General features: G+C 37.2%; 1 protein-coding gene across 1 annotated transcript in view; it reads right to left on the bottom strand.

Moving 5' to 3' along the window:
* Positions 1–6767: 6767 nt before the first annotated feature.
* Positions 6768–12504, bottom strand: part of LOC103070194 (E3 ubiquitin-protein ligase RFWD2-like) — a gene marked incomplete at its 3' end in the record, with an annotated part of 40605 nt that continues 34868 nt past the window's right edge. Inside the window, exon 3 of the mRNA XM_007454745.1 lies at positions 6768–6827. Within this exon, the coding sequence (XP_007454807.1) occupies positions 6768–6827 (60 nt within the window). The remainder of the gene's footprint in view (positions 6828–12504) is intronic.

Here is a 12504-nt window from a genome sequence, read left to right as displayed (position 1 = left end):
AACAGATTTCTGTATATTGATCTTGTATCCTGTACCTTGCTCAATTCATTTACTAGTTCTAATCGTTTTAGCCACAGCAACCAGACAAGAAAAAGAAATAAAAGGTATCCAGATTGGAAGGGAAGAGGTAAAACTGTCATTGTATGCAGATGACATGATACTCTATATAGAAAATCCTAAAGATTCCACACAAAAACTGAAAGCATTTAAATGTGAACATTTAAAATAAACCAAAAAAGACATTCACCATAACGTTAATAGTATGTGCCACTGGGTAATATAATTATGGGAAACTTTTTCTTTGTAGGTGTCTACAAGTTTCTATAGTAAACATGTACTGCTCCTAACAATCAGGAAAAAAAATTACTTCTAAGAAATTAAACGGGTGATTTACATATAAGATGATTCCTAAAAAGACAGTAACTCTTTTATCCTGTGTCCAAATTACTATAAATTTGCTTCAGCTTCATAAACTGAAGCAGATTTTTATATCTATGTACTTCCCTCCACCTTATCAAAACAAAATGCTACATCCATCAGGTTGCTCTGTTCTAGTTATCATCTACTTTCTCATCTCACATTTGTTACTTGCAAGACAAGCAAAAAGAAGGACATTATAGGGAATCAATGTAGTGTGGTCTTTGGCACAGTACAGGGGCCCAAAGATTAAACACCTGGCATATAACAGGTACTCAAATATTACATACAGAACAAATGACTTGCACAGTGTTCCAGAAACAATATCTTCAGCTCCTGCAACTATGACAAGGCTAGGAATACCATATTACCAAAAGATAGGCTCCATATCTGAGAGGAAACTTCCTACATGGAAACTTCAATGAAAGAAATAACATTCTAAATTTTTTTTTCATTTTATTGCAAGGGAAAAGCATAAAGAAGATATGCAAATACAATAGATTCAGGGCTCCAACATGGGAACATTTATAGTCTGCTTAGGGGAAAAGGAAATGAGTTAATATTACCAGAATACATGACAAGATTTAATCCTTTAAAAAAAACCTGCAGGGAATTCCCTGGCAGTCCAGTGGTTAGGACTCAAGCAGTGCTTTCACTGCCGTGGTCCAGGTTCAATCCCTGGTTGGGGAACTAATATCCCACAAGCTGTGCTGTGCAGCCAAAAAAAAAAACCCCTGCAAGTTCAAATAAAGCAAGTCATGAAGGAGAGAATATGAGAAAGTTATTAAAGACAGGACACAGGGATTGACAGATAAGCACAAGAAGGACATTTGGGGCTTTAGCACATGGCTTTTGAAAAGAAACAGTAGTCAGAAAATGAGCAAATAAAATGACAAGAAATACAAGCTAAATTGTTAAGCCAGAGAAAGAGTTTGTCAATATACAAGAAATTATTCCTGAATCCAACAGAACATTCTCCTCTCCCTTCTTCAGCATCCTAATCATATCCCTTGTCAGTAAGCTTACTACCATACCATCCTCTCCTAGAAGAAAAAGATAGTCTAGGACACAACCAGAAGGAACTGTCCTCAGAAACAGAAGCTCAAATGACTTTTTTGCATTGTACTTGATAATATCCATCTATACTATAAAATTTAAATGAATCAAATTACACGCCACTGTGTAAAACTGCAGTGATAACAAGATGCATCAAGTTTATTTTATAACATCTATTGCCTCACTACCACCTTGGGTAGACCCTCCCTAGTCTGAGAAATAGTAACTGTCTTATTCTGTACTTAATCTGTGTATGTGTTTGTCAGCCCCTCTTCTACTTGCTCATTAAAAGCAGAGATTTGTTTTACTCATCTCTGTACCCTCAATATCTAGCACAATATCCTGTTAAAGAGTTGGAACTCAATAAATTCTGAATGCATGAGAAAATAGATATAACCAAAAAAGAAACATACTTCTGCTGCCTTCTGGGTCATATAAAACACTGCGAGAAAGTCTCAATACAGGGCTTCCCTGGTGGCGCAGTGGTTGAGAGTCCACCTGCCGATGCAGGGGGCACGGGTTCGTGCCCCCGTGTGGGAGGATCCCACATGCCGCGGAGCGGCTAGGCTCGTGAGCCATTGCCTCTGAGCCTGCGCGTGCGGAGCCTGTGCTCCGCGACGGGAGAGGCCACAACAGCGAGAGGCCGGCGTGCCGCAAAAAAAAAAAAAAAGGAAGTCTCAATACAGTAACTCTAATTCATTCTCACTCAAATATCTCCTTGACCATCACCAGCCCAAATGCAATGTTTTGGATTCCAAAAGAAGAGTATATGCCTAAACTAGTGATCAAAATAGGTGGGCAAAAAGAGGTAAGAAGGATATATATTTTGGGTCTACCTGAGAAATTTTCAATAGCTACTCACACTGCAACTCTTAAAAAAATTTATTCAGTACCACAGTGTGCTAATGGTACCTATGTCCCCTGATAAGTGTAGATCTGACCACAAAGAATGAATATTCCTCCATAGATGTATACAGTTGCTCTGTTTCTTTTATTAAGTATATACCTACCTACAAAATATAATTGATTTTTCTGTCTGTGTCAACAGGGATGAGTAGATACAGAAAACTGAATAATTAGAAAATTCTCAAAAAAGAAGGAACTATAAAAAGAAAAGAAAAAAAAATCAGTACCAGTGGTTCTACATAAGAACCAGGTACAAAAAAAGACTAATAGTAAGGTGCGAGGTGATGGATTAGTCAAAAGTCCCAAAAGGCAAACTGACACCCAGGCTTGATCACAGGTATGCTGCAAGATGACAACACTGAGGGACCCTGTTAATTATAACTAGTTTGTATTGAAGCAAACAGTAAATCAGGAGCTGACATACATGAGGTCTGAGAAGCAGAGGGCAGGGGACAAGCTGGAGGCAGCAAAGGGGAAAGAAAAAGAGCAAACCTTATCTCTATGTCATACAGAAGCCAGATTTTTAAAATTATATCATTGAGTTTCAGTTGGATTATAGCTAATAGCAGGCTCACTGTGAAGTGGGAATGATTTAAAGTGAAAGAACTTGCCGCTGTAATGTCTCCAACCTGTTACTAGGAAAGACTTATCATTTTTAAGTGGGACAAGGAATAAACAGTTGATGTGGCCCGATTTGATTTAGTGTTAATAATCTGGATGGAGCCTTGAAGTGGTATTCTGCTTGGCTCCAGGTAACCAGCCAGGGTTCAACTTAGCAAACAGTTGATACAACAGGCTACTGTTAATGACTGAACTTCCACAGGCCTCTCATGTCTCACCGTAAATAATTAAGAGCTTTTGCTTTCAACAAAAGAACAAAATGTCTCACAGTTTATCAAGCCTGGCAACGGGACTGTCAGCTTCCAGGTTTATTGGCTCCTACCAATGTTATCATCCCTATCCTACCAACACCTGCTTTCTGGTAGGTATTTTAAAACACAATCACAGGGACTTCCCTGGTGGCACAGTGGTTAAGAATCTGCCTGCCAATGCAGGGGACACGGGTTCGATCCCTGGTCCGGGAAGATCCCACATGCCGCAGAGCAACTAAGCCTGTGCGCCACAACTACTGAGCGTGCACTCTAGAGCCCACGAGCCACAACTACTGAAGCCTGCACCGTAGAGCCTGTGCTCCAGAACAGGAGAAGCCACCACAAGTGAGAAGCCTGCGCACCACAGTAAAGAGTAGCCCCCACTCGCCACAACTAGAGAAAGCCTGCGCACAGCAACGAAGACCCAACGCAGCTAAAAATAAAAAAATACTTTTTTAAAAAAAACAAGATCACATCAGAGTGTAACAAAGTAACTTGAATTGTAACAAAGATCTAAACTTTATTTTTATTTGAAGGTAAAAAGAAGGTATTTAAGAAACCAATGAACTAAACTCACACCATGAAGATTACAGGACTCACTGAAAAGGCCCGGCCTGTCTAGTTATAAAGTCAATTAGTAATTTATTGTACTTCACAACATACTGAGGCAAGATCATTGAACTGATTCAGCAGACTCTTAAGCTTTTTTAAATGCCACAGTGAATATGTTAGACAAGGGCAGTTAGGAAAAATGGAAACCTCACTTTACAATCTGTTTCACACTTCAACACCTTCAAATCTATGAAAGAAGAGAAGTGAAAGGGTAGGAAGACAACGGGGGTTGGGCACCAGAGAGCAGCAGAAGATGATATGCTGACTGACTTGACAGAGGTGAGTTTTAGACCCAGACCTAGATTCCTGGTCCACCAACTTCAAGAACTTGCTCTTTTAGCTTTATATCAGTAGTTGTCAACTAAGGGCTACTTTGTCCTCTAAGGGATATCTGGCAATGGTTGGAGACATTTTTGGTTGTCACAACTTGGAGTAAAAGGGTTGTTACTGGGTTACTACAGAAGCCAGGGATACTGCTAAACAATCTAAAATACCAAGGACAGTTACCCACAACAAAGAATTATCTGGTGTAATATGTCAATACTACCAAGGTTGAGAAAGCCTACCATAAATCACCCAATTTTCCAGAATAATCAGAACCCAATGTCTCTAAGAGAAGTATATGATTTCCTATGGAATGCTAAGGTGCTGGATCAATTAATGGACCAAAGAGAACACTACTGTTAAACAATCAGCCTGAAAAGACCAGGCCCATACATGTGTCAAGACCCACATGACCAGAATTTCAGTAGCAATATATAGAAGAAAGTGATTCACAAATGATAATAATGTCAATGCAATATATACCAGGAAATAAAAATTATTTAAGAAGGCAAGATGGCCTTTTTTAAAAAACCAACAAAAAGATTCTGAAAGAATACACAGTCACTTCTTACCAGAGATAATCTTTGAGGAAGTAGAAAAGAAAGGCTAGGGGAAAGGAAACATTTACATTTCATATTATACCTTTCTGTACAATGAAAGTTTTTATAGCCAACAGTATACATTGTTCTTATCATTTTAATAACTTTTATTTTAATAAAGGACACAGATAATGCAAGCTAAGAAAGCTATTTTTATTCTAAAATTTCTTTCTAAATGACTGGCAGATTGGATATACCTAGCAACAAAGCACTGCACTCCAGGTCAAACTAAAGGACTTACAAACTGGTGACAATACTCGTCTTCACTAATGGATATCAACCTACCAGATATCATATTCAACCTCAGTATAAAATTGTGGGTCTAACTTCAACATGAATTAGAATAATAAGATATATTAGAACACAACAGAAATACTAAACAAAGAAGGTAAATAATTTAGGGAGATGACTGACTGCAAGTAGAATATACCACCTCCAATCAAATAAATAGGTAAATAAACTAAAGGAATTAAACATACACAAATTACATACCCATTACGATGACCACTATTAAAAAAAAAAAACAGAAAATAACAAGTGTTGGAAAGGATGTGGAAAAATTGGAACCCTGTGCACTGCTGGTGGGAATGTAAAATGGTACTGCAGGTATGAAAAACAGTATGGAGGTTCCGCAGAAGATTAAACACAGATGTACCATATGATCCAGCAATTCTGCTTCCAGGTATATACCTGAAAGAACTGAAAGCAGGATTTCAAAAAGCTATTTATACACCAATGTTCAAAGAAACATTATTAACAATAGTTAACAGCTGAAAGCAACCCAAGTGTCCATAGAGAGAAGAATGCACAAACAAAATATGATATATATGGTCATCCCTCAGTATCCACAGCGAATACCCCCGTAGATACCAAAATCCAAGGATGCTCAAGTCCCTTATATAAAATGGTGTAGTATTAGCATATAACCTACTGTACATCCTACTGTATACTTTAAATCATCTCTAGGTTACTTATAATAACTAATACAATGTAAATGCTATGTAAATAGTTGCCGGTGAGCTGCAAATTCAAGTTGTGCTTTTTGGAATTTTCTGGAATTTTTTTTTCAAATACTTTGGAACCGTGGTTGGTTGAACCCACAGATGCTGAACCTGCAGATACAGAGGGCCAACTGTATATGCAATGGAATGTTATTCAGCCTCAAAAAGGAAGGAAATTTTGACACATGCTACAACATGGATAAAACTTGAGCACACTCTGCTAAGTGAAATAAGCTAGTCACAAAAGACAGATACTGTTTGATTCCATTTATATGAGGTATCCAGGGTAGTCTCATTCACAAAAAGTAGAATGGTGATTGACAGAGGTTTGGATAAGAGGGAAATGGCACTTGTTGTTTAATGGGTATAGTTTCAGTTTTGTAAGATAAAAACGTTCTGGAGACTGATTTGCACAACAATGTTACAATACACAATACTACTCCACTTAAAAATGGTTAAGATGGTAAATGTTAAGTATATTTTATCACAACTGAAAATCTTTTAAAATATACAGATTAGCATAACATATAACCTAAAGACAGCACTGAGCAAAGTGTTAAAGAACACAGAACTTTTTAATCCTCTAATATCCTTTTCCAATGACCTTCCAGCCTGCTTTAATGGCCCTCGCATCTATCCCCCACAAGTGAGTTAAAGGTGCTTCATGCTTCATCCTAATTACCCAGCACCCCCCCCAATTTCCTAAAACAGCAGTCAAAGCTCTTTAAACAATTAAGAAACCCAAAAGTTTATTATTATAGTTTCATCTATAAGGCTGATAGTAAATCTAAGTATTTCACAGAAATTATACCAGCAACCACGTTTGCCTTGAGCTGTCAAACCTGTAAAGGTATATCGGTCAAGGAAATATGATTCAAAATAACCAACAGTAGCTTTAAAAACATAACTTCTCACTGGCTACATTGACACACAAGTTAAGAATTGCCAAAAGACAATTTCACTAAATTAAATCATCTTACCAAAAGCTGTGGCCACACTTCGTCATGTATGCTTCCTCAATCATATCAAAGCAGATAGGGCTAAAAACAGAATAGAAAAATAATTAATACATTTTTTTAAGTAGAGTGATTACAAATTGGAAAAAGTCAGTAACAATACCAACAAAACCATATTTCAATACATAGCTAAGTCTTCAAACTTTCTAGTGATGAGATGAAATTTCTATTGAGCTGAATGAACGTCAGAGGACTGCTGGTCAAATGACAATTTGTTCAAGATGGCCCTAAGCACCATCAAGTTCTAAGATGAATTAAATGAATAATTTAACTGACTCCAATACTGTAACTTGACCATAAATTTTGATAGTATAATGCAATCACGAGTGCTTAAGTTCTACCATCTTTTTCAATCATCCCTGGTACAAAACCATCTAAATGCTCTATTTCCTATCTCAAAGAAAACGAATTTCCTGAGTGATAAATTTACAGTTCCAATCTCAATAACTCTTCTAAGTAGTGAAGATGCTAATGATAACTAATACTTAACACAAACTATGCATGTCCATTAAAACAATGACATATATTAACTCACTTAATCCTTTCAACAGCATAGGTACCTACCTATTACTAGACCCACTTTATAGATAAGGAAATTAAGACACAGAATGTTAAAAGTCACACAGCTAGGAAGTAACACAGCCAATTTTCAAACTCAGATCCATGTTCTCAACCACTATTCTATTCTACTTCCAGATACCATGAGATAAATATCAAGTCATACCAACTATGCCACATGTTCTGGCCAAGGAAAGGGGGTTATCAATCTCTGAGAGGGTACCGTCTACCAGAAGAATGCAAAGCCTTCTAAGAAGCAATTTCCCTTTATCCTTCCCCCTTCCTCCCTCCAAAAACTCTGATGAAGTCTCCAGAGATACAACAGCCATCTTGAGATCATGAAGACAACAAACATAAGCTAAGAAGACAGGATATGGGTTCCTTGATAACATCCTTCAGCAGCTGCATCATCCATGGATTGTCAATCTCTAGACTACACATTACATGAAAAAGTAAATCCCAACTTGCTTAAGCCAGTAATTATCGAGTTTCCTGTTACTGGTATACAAATCCAATGCTTATTGATGTCACGTGACAATTAAACTGTAAATGAAAATTTACCCACTCCCTTCAAGAAAAGTTTCCTGGGCATAAATACTATCTTAGAATGTGAGGTTATAAATAAGTTATAAATAGTGTGCTGGCTTAGACTGCGCTGGTTTTGCCAGTCTTTATTCCCCCAGACTCAGAATAAAGGGAAATCTCCTAAATGTGGGGATTTGGTCATTTTTCTTTTGGAACAAAGTCCATCTTGCTCCTGCCTGATGAAGTTAAGGAAGCAGGGGTGGGGCTCCCTCCTGAGGACATGTGGATGAGCTGTGGAGGCTGCTCTGTGATCTCAGTTTGCAACTAAACGATGCTAAAGAACAGATCTGAGATAGACAAATTTTATTTCACACTGGTACACTGGGTGCTCAAGCAGGTATCTTAAGGCCCAAAACCCAGAGCAGAGGCAATATTTATCCCCCCCACTTAAAAGACTTTATTCTTTTAGAGGAGCTTTACATTTGCAATAAAACTGAAAGGATGGTATAGAGATCTCCCCTGCCCCCACATGTGCACAGCCTCCATCATCACTCACAAAAACAGGGCACTTTTTTTTAAACAAGCATGAACCTACATTGACACATCATAATCACCCAAACTCCAAAGTTTACCTTAGGGTTCATTCTTCATATTGTACATTCTATGGGTTTAGGCAAAAGTATAATGACATATACCCACCACTATAATACCATACATATTATTTACACTGCCCTAAAAATCCTCTGTACTCTATTCGTTTCTCTCCCCTTACCTACATCCACTGATTTTTTTATTGTGTCCATAGTTTTGTTTTTTCCAGAAAGTCATATAGTTTGGACTATACAGTATGTAGCCTTTTCAGATTGGCTTCTTCCACTTAGTAATATGCATTTAAGGTTCTTCCATATCTTTTCATGGCTTGATAGCTAATTCCTTTTCAGTGCTGAATAATATTCCACTGACTGGGTACACTGTAGTTTATTTATCCATTCACCTACTGAAGGACATCTTCATTGCTTCCAAGATCTGGCAATTATGAATAAAGCTGCTATGAGCATCTTTGTGCAGGCTTCTGTGTGGTCCTAAGTTTTCAACTCCTTTGGGTAAAGTAAAATTGTTGAATCATATGATAAGAGTAGATTAGTTTTGTAAGAAATCAACCAAACTCTTTGAAGTACCTGCACCATTTTTATCCCCACTAACAAAAAATGAGACTTCTGTTGCTCCACATCCTCCTCAGTATTTGGTGGTGTCAGTGCTCAAGATTTAGCCATTCTGATAGGTGTTTTAGCGATGTCTTGTTCTTATCTTCATTTGCATTTCCCTGATGGCTATGATGATATGGAGCATCTCTTCACATGCTTATTTACCATCTGTATATCTCTCAGGTGACAGTCAAGGTTTTTGGTCCATTTTTAAATCAGGTTGCTAGCAGAAGCAAAAAGAACTACAATCCTGCAACCTGTGGAACAAAAACCACATTCACAGAAAGACAGACAAGATGAAAAGGCAGAGGGCTATGTATGAGATGAAGGAACAAGATAAAACCCCAGGAAAACACCTAAATGAAATGGAGATAGGCAAGCTTCCAGAAAAAGAATTTAGAATAATGATAGTGAAGATGATCCAGGACCTCGTTAAAAGAATAGAGGCAGAGATGGAGAAGATGCAAGAAACTAAAAGATCTAGAAGAATTAAAGAACAAACAAACAGAGATGAACAATACAATAACTGAAACGAAAAATACACTAAAAGGAATCAATAGCAAAATAACTGAGGCAGAAGAATGGAGAAGTGACAAGGAAGACAGAATGGTGGAATTCACTGCTGCGGAACAGAATAAAGAAAAAAGAATGAAAAGAAATGAAGACAGCCTAAGAGACCTCTAGAACAAAATTAAATGCAACAACATTCGCATTATAGGGGTCCCAGAAAGAAAAGAGAGAAAGGACCCGAGAAAATATTTGAAGAGATCAGAGTCGAAAACTTCCCTAACATGGGAAAGGAAACAGCCACCCAAGTCCAGGAAGCACAGAGAGTCCCATACAGGATAAACCCAAGGAGAAACACACCGAGACACATAGTAATCAAATTGGCAAAAATTAAAGACAAAGAAAAATTACTGAAAGTAGCAAAGGAAAAATGACAAATAACATACAAGGGAACTCCCATAAGGTTAACAGCTGATTTCTCAGCAGAAACTCTACAAGCTCGAAGGGAGTGGCATGATATACTTAAAGTGATGTAAGGGAAGAACCTACAACCAAGATTACCCCAGCCAGCAAGGATCTCATTCAGATTCCATGGAGAAATCAAAAGCTTTACACACAAGAAAAAGCAAAGAGAATTCAGCACCACCAAACCAGCTCGACAACAAATGTTAAAGGAACTTCTCTAAATGGGAAACACAAGAGAAGAAAAGGACCTACAAAAACAAAGCCCCCCAAATTAAGGAAATAGTAATAGGAACAAACATATCGATAATGACCTTAAATGTGAATGGATTAAATGGTCCAACCAAAAGACACAGGTTTGCTGAATGGATACCAAAACAAGACCCATTATAAGCTGTCAACAACAGCCCCACTTCAGACCTAGGGACACATACAGACTGAAAGTGAGGGGATGGAAAAAGATATTCCATGCAAATGGAAATCAAAAGAAAGTTAGAGTAGCAATACTCATATCAGATAAAATGACTTTAGAATAAAGAATGTTACAAGAGACAACGAAGGACACTACATAATGATCAACGGATTAATCCAAGAAGAAGATAAAACAATTATAAATATATATGCACCCAACATAGGAGTACCTCACCACATAAGGCAACTGCTACCAGCTCTAAAAGAGGAAATCGACAGTAACGATAATAGTAGGGAACTTTAATACCTCAGTTACACCAGTGGACAGATCATCTAAACAGAAAATTAATAAGGAAGCACAAGCTTTAAATGACACAATAGACCTAATAGATTTAATTGATATTTATAGGACATTCCATCCAAAAACAGCAGACTACACTTTCTTCTCAAGTGCGCACGGAACATTCCTCAGGAAAGATCACATCTGGGTCACAAATCTAGCCTCAGTAAATTTAAGAAAACTGAAATCATATCAAGCATCTTTTCTGACCACAGCGCAATGAGATTAGACATCAATTACAGGGAAAAAAAAACCATAAAAAACGCAGACACATGGAGGTTAAACAATACATTACTAAATAAACAAGAGATCACTAAAGCAATCACAGAGGAAATCAAAAAATACCTAGAGAGAAATGACAATGAAAATACGATGACCCAACGCCTATGGGATGCAGCAAAAGCAGTTGGAAGAGGGAAGTTTATACCTATACAAACCTTTCTCAAGAAACAAGAAAAATCTCAAATAAACAACATAACGTTACACCTAAAGGAACTAGACAAAGAAGAACAAACAAAACCCAAAGTTAGCAGAAGGAAGGAAATCATAAAGATCAGAGCAGAAATAAATGAAAGAGAAAAAAAGAAAACAATAGCAAACATCAATAAAACTAAAAGCTGATTCGTTGAGAAAATTAACAAAACTGATAAACCATTAGCCAGACTCATCAAGAAAAAGAGGGGGAGGACTCAAATCAATAAAATTAGAAATGTAAAAGGAGACGTTACAACAGACACCGCAGAAATACAAAGCATCCTAAGAGACTACTACAAGCAACTCTATGCCAATAAAATGGACCACCTGGAAAAAATGGACAAATTCTTAGAATGGTATAACCTTCCAAGACTGAACCAGGAAGAAATAGAAAATATGAACAGACCAATCACAAGTAACAAAATTGAAACTATGATTAAAAATCTTCCAACAAACAAAAGTCCAGGACCAGATGGCTTCACAGGTGAATTCTATCAAACATTTAGAGAAGAGCTAACACCCATCCTTCTCAAACTCTTCCAAAATATTGCAGAGGAAGGAATACTCCCGAACTCATTCTACGAGGCCACCTTCACCCTGATACCAAAATCAGACAAAGGTACTATAAAAAAAGAAAATTACAGACCAGTATCACTGATGAATATAGATGCAAAAATCCTCAACAAAATACTAGCAAACAGAATCCAACAACACAGTAAAAGGATCATACACCATGATCAAGTGGGATTTATCCCAGGGATGCAAGGATTCTTCAATATATACAAATCAATTAATGTGATATACCATATTAACAAATTGAAGAATAAAAGCCATATGATCATCTCAATAGATGCAGAAAAAGCTTTCAACAAAATTCAACAACCATTTATGATAAAAACTCTCCAGAAAGTGGGCACAGAGGGAACCTACTTCAACATAATAAAGGCCATATATGACAAACCCACAGCAAACATCATTCTCAATGGTGAAAAACTGAAAGCATTTCCTCTAAGATCAGGAACAAGACAAGGATGTCCACTCTCACCACTATCATTCAACATAGTTTTGGAAGTTTTAGCCACAGCAATCAGAGAAGAAAAGGAAATAAAAGGAATCCAAATCGGAAAACAAGAAGTAAAACTGTCACTGTTTGCAGATGACATGATACTATACATAGAGAATCCTAAAGATGCCACCAGAAAACTACTAGAGCTAATCA

Source organism: Lipotes vexillifer, unplaced genomic scaffold (assembly GCF_000442215.2).
Source record: "Lipotes vexillifer unplaced genomic scaffold, Lipotes_vexillifer_v1.1 scaffold220, whole genome shotgun sequence".
Lineage (NCBI taxonomy): Eukaryota > Metazoa > Chordata > Mammalia > Artiodactyla > Lipotidae > Lipotes > Lipotes vexillifer.
Note: the sequence above shows the minus strand (reverse complement) of the source record. Positions and strands in the feature narration are given on the sequence as shown.